This window comes from Aulonocara sp. 'chitande type north' Nkhata Bay, linkage group LG3, assembly GCF_057382095.1.
Source record: "Aulonocara sp. 'chitande type north' Nkhata Bay isolate Kocher_YH1m ecotype deep benthic linkage group LG3, A_spYH_male_GT1.1, whole genome shotgun sequence".
Lineage (NCBI taxonomy): Eukaryota > Metazoa > Chordata > Actinopteri > Cichliformes > Cichlidae > Aulonocara > Aulonocara sp. 'chitande type north' Nkhata Bay.
Genome location: NC_141346.1, coordinates 30,920,945 through 30,937,744, shown reverse-complemented (window position 1 = coordinate 30,937,744; position 16,800 = coordinate 30,920,945). Strand labels below are relative to the sequence as shown.

The window sequence follows — 16,800 nt, the reverse complement described above, 5'->3', positions numbered from 1 at the left end:
TAGATTACATAATCAGATAAAAGTTTGATTTCTTTGATTTATAGAAATAACATTTTCTAAAAGCAAATTAAACTGTACCTTTCATTTCTTCATCTGTTCAGTTTGAACCCTTCTGAAACAGGGTTACAATAGTTTTTAACATGAAACCTAAAAACTGCCCACAACCATCTCCCGATGACCTTCAACAGAAAATAGGCAAAGTGGTTTTTAAATATGTCAGACCACACAAACCAGAGTCAGGTGGTTGTCACTGATTGCAACTTTAAACTGAAAACAGATTATCTAAAACATATTTGCAGCATGACTCGGATCTGGATACACTGGGTCCCAGTGGTAGTAAACTCAACAAGTCGAGACATTATCTTTAGATTTGGCAGTCCATCAAGAGGCCTTAATCAGCCAAACCGTGACACAGGAAAGCCTTTGTCGATGAGCTGATGAGTCCCTGCACACACTGCAGTTTGTGCCTGGGAACTCAAATCGCACAACTTCAGAGCCCCACCTTACACAGCACTTCTTGTAATTGACTTTGAATGTTGGCATTTTGTTCCAGCTCAGACTTCTCAGAAGCCAGTTTGTCCTATTCTAAGGTTTCACCTTTCTGTTCCTTCTCTCTGTTATTACATACACGATTACTGTTGGTGTCATGCCTCAGGTGTAAGTGACCCAACAATGGAGCTTTAGAAATAATGACCATATGTTAAAAGTCCTCACCTCTGTCCATACGTCAGGAAGCAGAGGACTGGAAGAAAAGTGATTCTCATCGCTGTTAGGAGATCAGGTGGAGGAGGACTAGACAGTGATTGTTAAACACGGCATTTAAGTGTGTGTAATCCACCTCTGAGCACTATGATAGCTGTAGCTATAGGCTCCACCACTCCACCCTCCCGAAACCTGAATTGGACAAGCAGACGAAAATGAAGAAAAAAAGACATGAGTATGTATGGAAACATGAAAGTATAATAATAATAATAATAATAATAATAATAATAATAATAATAATAATAATAATAATAATAATAATAATAATGTATTTTTTAAAAAGAAGCATAACCTGGAAGGGAAACATAAGCCACTCCCTCCTCGTCGTCTTTCTCTCTCCCTTGCACACCGTTGCACACACACGCACCGGTGCGTCAGCTTCAGGCGGACCATCACTACTGTTTTTCATAAAGTTTTCTCCCCTCGATAAAGAACCCGATGGTCGCGATCAGCTAATGAAGCTTCTGACTGAAAAGGTGAGCCGCTTCTGCTCTGATCTACTGTTTGATCATTAATGAGAACGAGCGCTTCCTGGATTCAAACCGCTCCTGTCTGAATGCATAACATCTTCTACGCATTGGCTAAAATATTACAGCACTCCAAACCTCTCTTTAAAAGTAAGATTAAAATTACTTTATTCTCACGGAACGGTTATGTTTAACCTGAAAACACGTCGACGCGTGACATAATGTTGGCAGGCAGCTGACTCATGGCCCAGAGCATGACTCAATCTTTGTCACGTGATTAGTTCCAACATGCCCACAGACCGGTCATTCAGCAGCTGCTCTGCAGTCACATAGTCCTGTCGAAGATGGACACAGAAGAGTCAAGTGTCAGTGTTTCTACTATATTCACGTTCTTGTTGTTGCTTTCCCCCATCGTGTCTCTTGAAGGTAAGCTATAAAGCTATACATAGGATGGCTCGCACATGTAGTTGGGTTTGATGATCTAACTAAACGAGATTTATATTCTAATGTGAAGCGTTCCTGTATGTATGGATACAGTAATATATATACAACATTTAATTTAACAAAGCAATTTAAAACAATGATATATATCTATCGATCAATCGATATATATATATATATATATATATATATATATATATATATATATATATATAGATATATAGATAGATAGATATTTTTATATTTATTTATTTTTGCAAGGACAACACCAGTAAATGATTATTTTGTGTTTGTGTTTTTTTAAAGAGTCAAATCCAGCAGTAATGTATTGAGACAGCCTGGAGCTGTAGGTGCTTTTTCATCTCTTAGTTTTCTTATAATGACACATTGTTTATGGGACAATTTTCTGTATCAGTTTTAGGATTTCAGTATTTGGATGTCATTTTAGAGGTATGTTTCCTTTATCAGGAAGAACTTTTCCATCCTCTGAACTCTAAAGTGCTTTTCAGTTACTTAACACTGACAATTAACGGGCTTTTGAGCCACGCAGCTATATTTATGGAGAAAAGAGCCAATATCATCAAAGTTAAATATTCATTGTTCTGTTTATTTGAGCTTCTTCATATTTAAATTCTTAGAAAATTGGTCTTTTTTTTAACGATTGTTCTGATTTTTGAAGTTTGAAACTCTTGTCACTCCTGCATTATCAAATGAATTTATGTGATATTTGAAACAGTGTTTATTCGGTTTCATGCAACAAAAAACAGCCACATAAAGTGCATTTCCAAGTGATTGCAGTGTGTTTGCGTCATATATTCAGTGATTAAAATCTGTTCTGGAGTTCAGCTGTTACATCACATGATAGGCATCTTATGTTGTGTTAGCATCAAGGAATCATGGATGAGTAATGTGGGTGAGAATGTGAAGTCAGCACATAGGTCATAGCACTGTGTTAGCTTATGGCACCAGTGTTTTATCTAAAAGTGAGCAGAGGCTGCTTTATGCTTTCTTCTATGACGGTACTGAATTATAAAGATATCACAGAAACTAATTTATCATCTACGCAGAATTATACCTTACATCATAATCTGTAGTAGATTTCATTTTCACTGAAACTGTAAACGTATCTGTTGGGTGAAATTTCACATCCACCGTGTTTCGTCATATCCCATCATATTGTTTTCATTTCCTTTCTGTGATTCTGTATAAACTTTATGTTTGCAGCCAATCCAGACATAAAAACTAACTGCTTCATCAGGTTCTAATGCTTTCTAATTTGGGCCAAAACTGAATAATTTATATGTGTATCTGGAGTTTAGGTGGATCTATTTCTCCAAACATAGGCCGGGGTGTTATTAAAAAGGTATATGTTTATGTATGTTTGATTTTACGCACTTACTTCACGGTTGAAAAATGTTAAACAGAAAAAACTGTGCACAAAAGTTTTGGGGGTTTTTTTTAGTTGTGAAAGCCACTGGAATTCTTTAATTTTCTTGAAGGTTTGAGATGTGTCTCAAAACTGGATTGTAGGTAGCAAACAGTTAGTGTCTATGTTCAAGGATGGCCTTTCACAGTAGACATAGATGGCCTCTTTCACTCTTTCAAACCATTTGTCTTCCCTGATCTTCTTTTCTGTGCATCTTTGATGATTTGATGAAAGCCCAGATTTCCACATGTTTTAAGAGTTTTCTTTACATGTGTGTGTTCCTTTTCTTTCTCATCTGGCTTAGAGGGAACATTTTCTGCCCAGTGCTGTAGGGTCCTGATTACTCCAAGTTTGTGTTCCAGAGGGTGGTGAGAGTCAAAGAGGAGGCACTGCTCTGTGTGTGGAGGCTTCTGGTAAACTTCAATGTTGAGGTTTCCATGCTGCTCAATGTGCAAAGCACATTCCAGAAATAGCAAACTGTTATCCTTTGTATCTTCCCCGGGGAACTTTATATTTCTATCCACTGAGTTGATGTGAACAGTAAAGGCTTCTACTTCTTAGGTTTTGATTGTGACCCAGGTATTATCCACATACCTGTAACAGCAGCTTGGTGCTGTCCCTTTAAAAAGCCTTTACTGTCCACTTGCTCCATGTAAAGGTTGGCTACAATAGGTAACACGGGGCAGCCTGTGGCAAATCTATGGCCTCATTGTATTTACAATTAATGGTGGTAACATAGAGGTCTAACAGTGTGCATATCTGACTGGGGGTAAAGCTGGATCTTTTTTCTAGGGAGCTGTCTTGCTGTAGTAATTGCTGCTTGAAATCAGGCCAGTACAGAATAATATGGAGTTCAGATGAGAACTTAAAAGACTTACTCCAAATATAGGCTCAGGAGGGTTATTAATAGGCTGTATTGGAATAAATAATGCATTTAATTAGGATAAAGTAAACACCTCTTCTTTTTTTCTTTTTTTTAAATTCGACAATATTGCAGAAAAAATCGTCTTATGATCCCACAAACTGAGTTTGTTCAAGCAGATCAAATCAAACTCAGATTTTCAGGACAGAGCCATGGAGCATCCACAACTACTGAAGACCAAAGCCTGAGCATACCACTAACCACAACAAACAAGAGATCACACAATTTTGTTTTCATTTAAAATGCTTGTTAATTAATTTTTAGTTGAAATTTTTAGCTATATAACAATTTTAGCTATATAATTTAATTGTCACAAGTCCTGGGTTACACATATGCTCTGCATGATTCAGCTGGTTTGTGTTTATGACAAGTTGCAGAGTGCCCTCTAGTGGACCAGCGATGCAACATCAACACTTATATTTTAAGAGCGTTCCTTCTGTCTCTTCTTTACTCCATTATTATATTTTTCGTTTATTCGCCATTATTATTGTTGATTCCAGTGTAGATTCTGATTGCAGCCAGGCTCTAGTTATTAATACTAAATGGTTTCCTCCCACCAAACAACTCTGAGTATCATATTTACCCCATAAACCCAGAAATGATTAATTAACATTTACTATATTTCATGAAACCTATTCTTTTTCATGTGAGAAGGACAAAGTGAAAGTGAAAATAAAACTCCAATTTTCAACTTTTCTGCATATGTCAGGAAGGAAAAGGCTGAGGGAGGCATGAAGGATGTTACTCAGACTTGTTGCTGCCAGGAGATGAGGTAGAGGAGGCCCAGACATGACAGCTTTAAGGTGCCTGAGCAGGAACAAAGTGATCGCACCCAACATCCACACTGGACGAGTAAGGCAGAGCTCTGAATTTTGTGGCATTGCAATGTGTAGGAAGGGAAATAAGAACACTTAGACACACACAAGTAGAGTACATAATCAGATCATTTCTATTCAAGTCACTTTTATTTATATAAAATCACAACAACAGTGGCTGTAATGGAGGAGGTCACTTTAAGAGGGATGGACTTGACCTCCTGACTATGACTGATGTAGATGATAAGGTGCTGAATCTATGAATCCACAATCTCAACAGGGTTGTCCGATAAGAACAGATGGCGTATCCACAAAATCCACTGCCACTCAGGTATCTGTCGTTCACTCATTTATTTAGCAAGAATCCGAAGCACACATCCATAATGTGAGTGAGGGGATTTAACAGGCTGTAAAATGCTATATGCCGTGTGGTGAGTGATGGTGTGGTTTCTGTTGGAAAGAACATAAAAGTCTTCCATAATTATGTGAACAGAGTGAATTAAATGTGTAATACAACAATACAAACAATACTGGATAGTGGAACATGCAACCAAAATAAGGGAGTGTCAACAAATGCTAATTTTACTATTTACATAAATCCTAACTAGGCACTTTACATTAGAGCTAACATGAGAAATTAGTGACGGTCCCTTTTAATGACCGCACGGCAGAGGCTGCTTCGCAGTAAACGGCAGTAACAATCGGTAAACAAAGTGTGCGCCAAGGATTAAACAAGGGAGGATAATGGCCGCAGCAAAGAACAAACACGATAAAACACAGAAACTTACAGTCTCATGGACGCACACCGCTAACAGCATTAGAAGGAATGAAAATCCACACGGTGAGTAAAACTCTGCTGAATCTTCCCACCTGCAGCTCCGACCGAACTCTCTGCGTGCGTAATGATGAGGTAGAATTGTGTCTTCTGATTGGTGAAGTGAATGGGTTGCCTCACCGCTCATTGGCTAAACGGCAGCAGTATGCTGATATCTTACTCCGCAGATGTGGCTCCGTTCGTGAGTTCTGCGAACTGGCTGGCCTTTTGTACAGTGGCTTCAAGGTGCTTAAACTATGGGCACTTCCTATTGAACTATTTCTTTGATTTATATAAATAATATTTTCTAAAACTAATTAAACTTTATCAGTTCAGTTTGGAGCCTAAAGAAATGGGGTTACAACAGTTTTTAACATGAAACCTAAAAACTGCCCACAACCACCTCCTAAAGACCTTAAATAGAAAATAGGCAAAGTGGTTTTAAATATGTCAGACCACACAAACCAGAGTCAGGTGCTTGTCGCTGACTGCAACTTTAAACTGAAAACAGAGTATCTATAAAATGTTTGATGCATGACTCTGATACCCTGGGATCTGGATACACTGGGTCCCAGTGGTAGTAAGCTCAACGAGTCCACACATTATCCTTACATTAGGCAGTCCATCAAGAGGCCTGAATCAGCCAAACCATGACACAGGAAAGCCTTTGTCGATGAGCTGATGATTCCCTGCACACACTGCAGTTTGTGTCCAAGTTTGTGTTCCAGAGGGTGGTGGGAGTCAAAGAGGAGGTACTGCTCTGTGTGTGGAGGCTTCTGGTAAACTTCAGATTTCTATTCTCCTCAATGTGCAACTGTCATCCTTTGTATCTTCCCCGGGGAACTTTATATTTCTATCCACTGAGTTGATGTGAACAGTAAAGGCTTCTACTTCTTAGGTTTTGATTGTGACCCAGGCGTCATCCACATACCTGTAACAGCAGCTTGGTGCTGTTCTTTTAAAAAGCCTTTACTTTCCACTTTCTCCATGTAAAGGTTGGCTACAATAGGTAACACGGGGCAGCCCATGGCAAATCCATGGCCTCGTTGTATTTACAATTCATGGTGGTAACACAGAGGTCTAACAGTGTGCATATCTGACTGGGGTTAAAGCTGGTTCTGTTTTCTAGGGAGCTGTCTTGCTGTAGTCATTGCTGCTTCAAATCAGGCTTCTACTCCAAACATGGACTCGGTGGGGTTATTAAAAGGCTGTATTGGAAATAAATAATGTATTTAACTGCGATAAAGTCTCAACACCTTTCTTTTTTAAATTTGACAATATTGTATTAAAAACATCCTCTTATTATTCTATGATTATTATTATTATTCCTTATTATTCCATTATGGGAACAGTCTAAATTTAATGTTTCTGATGTCTTCTGGCTGATTAATACATGTGTGTCCTACAGAGGACCCCATAGCTACAATTTTGCGCTTAAGTTGGGAGGGGTAATAAAACAGAAGTCAGTTCAGTACAATCAACTGCCATCCAGCAGTGAGTTTACACACTAACTTAAATCAGCATTTTGTAGGTAAATGTCTAAATGAGCTCGAGTGAATCAAAATGAACCAAAACTTATTGAGTTAAGGATAAAAAGGAAGACTAATACCATGAGACTGAAACCATAACTATAAAAAATGATCATAGTAACATAGTAATCACAAAGTAAACTTCTGTGGTAAACAAACCTGTAATGGTCTTTTTTTGTACAGCTATTTAAATCATTTATTGTAAAGCATTTAAATGAGTCTCCTGTGAATTCATATGAAATACAGAGGCGTGCTTCCTCTGGTATTCTGAAGTAAAACATCACAGGCTGATCAGTTTGTTGCTACATCTATTTATAAAATGCAAAACCAGATGCTCACACACAGACACATGATTGACTTTTCACACATTTGGCTCAATAATGGTGCACAGAGTTGGTGAGCTCACAGTGTCAGAGCGGCTTTGTAAACCTATTTGTGGAGGATGTATGTCACAGTTTCATCTTCGATACCACAAATTTCAAATGTTTACTGTCTTTACCAAGAAGTGTATCACAATGAAGTGACGTTATGGAATATTTATTAAACTCTGAATTCAAATAGCACAATGTTATTAGGAGAAAACTTCAATCCTGCATGAAGATCAATTGACACACTGTGGGAAGCTGATTTGTACAACACTTAAAGGAGAACGTCAATGTCTTTTTTTTCCGGATATTTATGTGATATCCCTTAATTTCTGGAGTTTACACACACAGACAGTACTAGAATAAAAAAAATACAAATTTGGCATCCATTCAGATGATGATGTAAACTCACAGATTGAGTTAAAGACTCATGGAACAGCTCTGCTGAGTTTTCTCTTCTGTGACTCCAAATACTATCATCATGTCTAAATGACAATCGAATATATACAACATATTATTCTGTAAGAGGGGAGTAGGAGAGCAGAAATAAAGTAAATGTTCATCACTCTATGGAGGATGTGCAGTTACATTTTAGCTGATGCTATTTTAAAATATGTGTAAATATAAAGAGTGTGTTAGTAAACCAGCTATCTTAGTCTTTGGCCAAATGAAGAAGTTCAGTGAGGTTAAACATCCTCTTTGCCTAATCTGTATGTGCTAAATTTATCCTACATTTCCTCTAATTGCTGGTTTGTGGTTGCTATATTTGGATGGGCTTGTAGAAAAAAATAAGTGAGTAGTTCAGCAGAAGCTGTAGATGTTGCAAAGGAATTTCCTGTTGTATTCTACAGTAGTCCATCTATTGCAGGGATGGCTGGTATGAGCAGGAAGTCGATGCACCGTAGGGACAGAGACACATACAGCGACACACTCAATGAACACTTAACAGTCCATTCTTATTAAAGCTGTGGTTCTCAGCATCAGAAAGCTTTTGTACTCCCAGTGTTCTGCACAAACTACCACGCTGCATGTGACAGCGATAAAAAGGGAATAAATATCATACAGCATTTATATATTCCGTCATATTCCTTCTTATCAGTTAGGCGGGATGAAAGCATTGGAGGTAAGCTTTCACACACACACACTTTTTAAATTCAGTTTAACAGGATTTGTGAAATGTACAGTAATCGTACCCCTTTCAAAATAAAATTTTGTAGTGAAAGGAACTCACTAACTCCAATTTTCAACTTTAGTCCATACTTTAGGAAGGAAAGGGCTGACAGAGGCAGGATGGATGTTACTCAGGATTATGGGAGGTGACTCAGACTTATTGTCAGGAGATGAGGTAGAGGAGGCCCAGACATGACAGCTTTAAGGCGCCTGAGCAGAAATAAAGTGATCGCACCCAACATCCACACTGGACGAGTAAGGCAGAGCTCTGAATTTTTTGACATTGCAATGTGTAGGAAGGGAAATAAGAACACTTAGACACACACAAGTAGATTACATAATCAGATAAAAGTTTGATTTCTTTGATTTATAGAAATAACATTTTCTAAAAGCAAATTAAACTGTACCTTTCATTTCTTCATCTGTTCAGTTTGAACCCTTCTGAAACAGGGTTACAATAGTTTTTAACATGAAACCTAAAAACTGCCCACAACCATCTCCCGATGACCTTCAACAGAAAATAGGCAAAGTGGTTTTTAAATATGTCAGACCACACAAACCAGAGTCAGGTGCTTGTCACTGATTGCAACTTTAAACTGAAAACAGATTATCTAAAACATATTTGCAGCATGACTCGGATCTGGGATCTGGATACACTGGGTCCCAGTGGTAGTAAACTCAACAAGTCGAGACATTATCTTTATATTTGGCAGTCCATCAACAGGCCTGAATCAGCCAAACCGTGACACAGGAAAGCCTTTGTCGATGAGCTGATGAGTCCCTGCACACACTGCAGTTTGTGCCTGGGAACTGAAATCGCACAGCACTTCTTGTAATTGACTTTGAATGTTGGCATTTTGTTCCAGCTCAGACTTCTCAGAAGCCAGTTTGTCCTATTCTAAGGTTTCACCTTTCTGTTCCTTCTCTCTGTTATTACATACACGATTACTGTTGGTGTCATGCCTCAGGTGTTAGTGACCCAACAATGGAGCTTTAGAAATAATGACCATATGTTAAAAGTCCTCACCTCTGTCCATACGTCAGGAAGCAGAGGACTGGAAGAAAAGTGATTCTCATCGCTGTTAGGAGATCAGGTGGAGGAGGACTAGACAGTGATTGTTAAACACGGCATTTAAGTGTGTGTAATCCACCTCTGAGCACTATGATAGCTGTAGCTATAGGCTCCACCACTCCACCCTCCCGAAACCTGAATTGGACAAGCAGACGAAAATGAAGAAAAAAAGACATGAGTATGTATGGAAACATGAAAGTATAATAATAATAATAATAATAATAATAATAATAATGTATTTTTTAAAAAGAAGCATAACCTGGAAGGGAAACATAAGCCACTCCCTCCTCCTCGTCTTTCTCTCTCCCTTGCACACCGTTGCACACACACGCACCGGTGCGTCAGCTTCAGGCGGACCATCACTACTGTTTTTCATAAAGTTTTCTCCCCTCGATAAAGAACCCGATGGTCGCGATCAGCTAATGAAGCTTCTGACTGAAAAGGTGAGCCGCTTCTGCTCTGATCTACTGTTTGATCATTAATGAGAACGAGCGCTTCCTGGATTCAAACCGCTCCTGTCTGAATGTATAACATCTTCTACGCATTGGCTAAAATATTACAGCACTCCAAACCTCTCTTTAAAAGTAAGATTAAAATTACTTTATTCTCACGGAACGGTTATGTTTAACCTGAAAACACGTCGACGCGTGACATAATGTTGGCAGGCAGCTGACTCATGGCCCAGAGCATGACTCAATCTTTGTCACGTGATTAGTTCCAACATGCCCACAGACCGGTCATTCATCAGCTGCTCTGCAGTCACATAGTCCTGTCGAAGATGGACACAGAAGAGTCAAGTGTCAGTGTTTCTACTATATTCACGTTCTTGTTGTTGCTTTCCCCCATCGTGTCTCTTGAAGGTAAGCTATAAAGCTATACATAGGATGGCTCGCACATGTAGTTGGGTTTGATGATCTAACTAAACGAGATTTATATTCTAATGTGAAGCGTTCCTGTATGTATGGATACAGTAATATATATACAACATTTAATTTAACAAAGCAATTTAAAACAATGATATATATCTATCGATCAATCGAGATATATATATATATATATATATATATATATATATATATATATATATATATATATAGATATATATATATATATATATATAGATAGATATATATATATATATAGATATATATATATATATATAGATATATATATATATATATAGATATATATATATATATATAGATATATATATATATATATAGATATATATAGATAGATAGATATATATAGATAGATAGATATATAGATATATATATATATATAGATATATAGATATATATATAGATATATATATATATATAGATATATATATATCTATATATCTATATATATATATATATATATATATATATATCTATATATATATCTATATATATATCTATATATATATCTATATATATATATATATATATATATCTATATATATATATATATATCTATATATATATATATATATATATATATATATCTATCTATCTATCTATCTATCTATCTATCTATCTATATATATATATATATATATATATATATATATATATATATATATATATATATATATATATATAGATAGATAGATAGATAGATAGATAGATAGATAGATAGATAGATATATATATCTATATATATATATATATATATATATATATATATATATATAGATATATATATATAGATATATATATATATAGATATATATATATAGATATATATAGATATATATATATATAGATATATATATATATATAGATATATATATATATCTATATATATATATAGATATATATATATATAGATATATATCTATATATATATATATATATCTATATATATATATTTATTTTTGCAAGGACAACACCAGTAAATGATTATTTGAAAATACTTGACTTTTTAAGCAGGATGTGTGTATTTATTTCTCCTCCTCAGGTGAGTTTGATGTGGTCGGATCACTTCAGCCTATCCTGGCTGCTCCAGGTGATGATGTCATCCTGCCGTGTCGCGTGGAGCCAAAGTTTAATGTGGCGGGGTTGACGGTGGAGTGGTCGAGGCCCGATCGTCGTCCTGACCCCAACGACCGTCTGAGTCGAGTGGAATATGTTCATCTTTACAGAGATGCCCGAGAGGTCCCCGACATGAAGATCCCATCATACGTCGGGAGGACGGCGTTGTTCACAGACGGCCTGAGAGAAGGAAACATCTCACTAAGAATCACTAATGTGACACAAGAAGATGAAGGAAGATACAGATGTTTCATCCCAAAGTTAAAGAGTCAAACAAAGTCTTCAATTGTTCATCTGATTGTTGGTGAGTCAGACTGAAAAGATTTTTGTTGTTTGGTTTCAAACTTGCCTTAAAGATCGGTGTGCTTGGGTTATTTTACCAACAACTTATTTTGGTGTTGCTCCTTAAAGACTTCTGGATATTATTTTATTGTAAATAATTAAATGTTCTTACAATCTTATATTCAGCTGAAACTATGACAACAGAGACGCCACTGCATCCTGAAACTCTCCAAACTCCTGAGGACGAGTTTCACAGTAAAGGTGAGAACATGAGGAACAAATCAAGACAATTAAAAAGTCTTGAAATGGATCTAAATCACCTTTATGATGCAGTTTTCTCTCACTGATGGCAGCCTCTCTGTGTAGTCCTCAAAAGGTTTAATGTGCGCTGCTTTATTTTGAAGTAGATGCAGGAAGCGTAGTGTAATATCCTGGGAGCAGCTCTGCAGATCTCTTTATTTATTTCTGTGAAGCAGTAAATGTATCAGTTATTCTCCTGTGGTTTTTGACAAAGTCATGTTTGCTGCCCTGAGAATTCTGGGACTTGTAGCACTAAAGTGACCATCAGGACTGATATCTCAGTAATTCTAACTTCATTTCACTGTCAGGTAACGTCTGTGCTTAATAGTTTAATAAATGTGACATGTCATGTCAAAACATGTCATGTTGTGTCTTACAGTAGATCTCATCTCTGTTTGGCAGGTGGTTTGTCCCGTCGGAGCCGACTGATCCCACTTGTGGTTTTCTGTGTTTTTATTCTGCTCTGTGTCGCAGTCGCAGGACACCGGTTCACAGAGTTGAAGCATTGAAAAACAGAAGTATGAGTAAGCCTTAAATCTTAAATATTTATGCATTTACCTCATGGCTGAAGGATGGAAATTAAGGAAAACTGTTTGTGTGTCTGTTCTTTGTTACTCCAGCTTGCGAGTGCAGCTTTGTAGGTGGACGCATTGGAAACATTAACAGAGGCGCAAGCATCACCCACTTTACTTGAACGTTGATTAAAAGCATTGATTTTTCCAGCCTCATGTGGACACAGCAGCTCTGCAGCAGGAGGATTTCACTATGTCCTGTAATTTTCTTGGAGTCAACAACAACCATCCTTTTTGCCAAATTCAACTTGTGGGATCAAACTTTAAAAGCGTGAGGACCTAAAATTTTGATGCCTTGCTCATGGGCACATTGGAAACATTAAGAGAGAGAGAGTGCCAACTTCTTACTTACTTTGAGATGTTTCTTATTTGTTTGAGGAGCCGAAGAACTTTTCCAGCCTCCTGTGGGCACAGTGGGCCTGCAGCAGGTGAATATCATGACGTACTGCAGTTTGTTTGGACCTGAATTCTACCTTCAATCCCTGTGATGGTGCCTGAGATTGTATGACTGGTCTGTTGACTTCCAAAGGGTTGAACCACAGGTTGTACTGCAGCACTAAGACTGAAATTGTTTTGTGAGACTTTGATCAAATCTTAATAACCTCACATATAAATTCTCTTGCATGTGAGGTTATTTACAAAGAAACACTTAAGTCTAATTGGATGTCCTTTCACGAGAACTAGATCTGAAGTGCTTTAACTGTTCTTGCATTTATGCCTGCGTTAGTTTGAACTTTTTTTGTAGCTTGTGGGAACATGAAATGCTAGTTTAGATACTAAGAAAATGAAACCTGTTTAAAAGCCCCTTAGAGTCATCTTGTATTTTGAGGAGATATGAGTGAATATTTGCACTTTGTTTTGTATTATGGGTGAAGTCTTACTTTATTCTGCCCTTTAGAGAGCGGACTACAACAGTACTAGATCAGGTTGAACTCATGTAAACATGTTTGCTGTGATGTGATTGTAGGTATTTAATTTGTCTTTTGGGACAGCTTGGAGCTAAAGGTGCTTTCCATGGGTTTGTTTTGTTAAAGTTCCTAACTGTCACTCTGACATACTGATTGTTTTTATCAAGCTCAACTTTCTGCTTCCTTCTTACGGAAGGAATATCTAATACATAGTTCTGTTGTTTTAGGCCTTATTCTATTTAAAAATGTCTCTTAAAGAAAAGCAGGTCTTCTCTTTAAAACACTGATTTTTATATTTTGAACCTTTTGTTATTTTGGACTTTCCAACTAATTAAACTTAAATTTGAGGCAAAATGTTTCCAGACAATTGCTTCTCAGATAAAGTTCATTTGCAAATGATTTCAGTGTGTTTGCATCGTTTATTCAGTGACTAACATCTGTGCTGGAGTTCAGCCTTGTGTTGTTGTGTTATCATCACAGGTCAGCAATGTTGAAAACATGCCGACCTGAGCTGCTTGTTAGATTAGCTCAGCATGACAACAGTGCTTCATCCAACAGCAGTACAGCAGGGGCTGATTTACACATTCATTTATGTCTGTACTGAAGTAAAAAACGTATTACAGATTTAAGTTTCACTAAAAGTGAAATCTCAGCTGTTATTGGAGGATGCTTTTACTGAAGGACAAGATTTACCTCCCAATGCTCTGTCACCTCACCTTGTTATTTTTATTTTTATTTTTTATTATTTATATATATATATATTTTTTTTTTTTTTACTTAAAACCGTTTTCTAATTTTGTCTCCCCCCCCCCCCCCCAAAAAAAAAAAAAAATTACAATTAAAATAACAAGACAAATAAACCTAAACCACAATCATAACGGGATAAATCATGGACAGAAGCCACCACCTTCGACCCAAAGTCTGTTTGAGGTTTTAAGTTTTATTTAAGAACACAAAGAATATCTGGATATATATTTATAATAACTCTCTGTTGTACTAAAAATCACAGCAAATGATTTTCCATTATATTTATAGACAAAGGAAGTACTCTAGCCTATATATAGATTTTATCGTTTCTGTTTACATGGGTATCCTTCCACTCGAGAGAGGAAAAATATTTGGTTGTGTTCAGCCTGTGGGTGGGGGAAGCACAGAAAACATAAGAAAGCCTACTGCTTGTTAAGGTATGATCGGGCCCACAGTCTGCCCCGAATTGTTTTTAAACAAAAGTTTCTAACACAACCCGCTGGAAAAAACAAAATGCCTGTGGGCGTGTTGACGAGACTATATTGACTCCCGCAGTGACTGCTGTGCGCTGGAACAAAGGAGTGATTTTAAATATGAGTTTATGCATGAGTAGTTTGGTCTTGTCAGAGATCATGTACAAAAACAGTCATCTCAGAGAGATCTGAACAGGGACTCTAACCAGCAACCTGGAGATTACAGGTGAGCTGCATTAATCTCAAATCTTTTAGCTGCCCACAAAGAAACGAGGCAGGCTGCATCGCCATGTGTGAAGCACATCAATCTTTCATCTGGTCTCACAGTAAAAAAGGGAAAATCCTGTCAACAACTTACTAGCAACACTAATTACTGCACCCTTACTGTAAATCATGTTACAGTAAGGTTACTGAAATACTGTGAGCAACGACTTTCATTCAAACAGTTATAAACTTTTCTTTTTGTTAATGGTGCCCATGACTGAATTCAATCCACTACTGAAAGCCAATGAGATCTTTGAAAATCTTTACTCCACCTCTCTTTGATGAGGCTAATTATGACACACAGAAACAGATGGCATTCACTCCATCGGACCAGTGTCACTGAGTTTCAGTGCAGTTCTTGTGTAACTTAGCATACCTAAACCTTTTGTTCCTGTCTCCCTTCCTTAAGAATGGCTTCTTGACAGCCACCCTTCCACTGAGACCATGTCTGATGAGGCTTCGGTGAACAGCAGCTGGATGAGCTGAAGGGGCAGATGCATCTCTCAGGTTTGTCAGCTCTTTCAAAGAACTGTAAAAGACTTCAGAAAACTCTTGCTCAACACCATACAAAATGTGAAGAAATGGGTTTTGATGACCCTGTATTTTATGTAGTACTGTACATATAGATACAGCTGGCTAACTAAGAACAGGTAATGGTGGTTGAGTGCATTACTTGTTTTCTTTGAAATAACTGTACCTGCTGAGTCCAGGTCTTTCTGTAGCTCTCCACAAGTGGTCTTTGGCTCTTGGACAACTCCTCTGATCATTTTCACTCCACTGTCTGAAATCTTGTGGGGAGCACCCGGTATGGTAAAATGATGTTCTTTCCACTTCTAGATTATGAGCTCGACAGTGCTCACTGGAACCTTCAGTAGTTTAGAAATTCTTCAATAACTAATGCCATCAGTAAGTTTGGCATGTTTTGCAATAAGGCTGTAAAGCTTTTCATTGGTTTTACCCATCATGTGATGTTTATTGTGTGGCACCTTGCTAATGATACATTTTATAGGGATGAAAGCAGCTGATATTAATTTATATTAAGTGACAGGATTACTTTTTAATTAGTGATACATTTCAGCTGGCGTCATGACTTTCCATGCCCTTTTAGATGCCTCTGTCTTCATGTGTTCAATACTTTTTCCCTGTGTCATTTCTCATTATTACACATAATAAAATTAGTATTTACATTAAATGTGTTAAATATTTCATTAAAGAATACAGTAATGTGACATCAAAAGAAATTTCCATGATGCACTCATTGACAGGAGTGCGGTTCTTTGGACCATGGTGGTGAATGGGTTATAGTAAGGGTTTGAGGTTAGGCGAGTCATCCTCAATCAGGATGAGTGAGTGGGTGGATAAATGTAATCTGTTTTTCATATGTTTTAATTCAGGTCCCACTTTCTCCCCCGCCCACATCTGCGACTCTGCCTCCTCTTCACACCACCTGAGG

At 37.2% G+C, this 16,800-nt stretch overlaps 1 protein-coding gene across 1 annotated transcript; it reads left to right on the top strand.

Annotated features, from left to right (window-relative positions):
- The first annotated feature begins 10,259 nt into the window (after nt 1-10,259).
- LOC147335107 (myelin-oligodendrocyte glycoprotein-like) lies at nt 10,260-14,220 on the top strand. Its single transcript, XM_086276151.1, has 5 exons — nt 10,260-10,643; nt 11,728-12,105; nt 12,270-12,344; nt 12,786-12,901; nt 13,004-14,220. The coding sequence occupies exons 1-4, from the start codon at nt 10,562-10,564 to the stop codon at nt 12,890-12,892; spliced, it is 642 nt and encodes a 213-aa protein (XP_086132277.1). The 5' UTR covers nt 10,260-10,561; the 3' UTR covers nt 12,893-12,901; nt 13,004-14,220.
- The last annotated feature ends 2,580 nt before the right edge of the window (nt 14,221-16,800 follow it).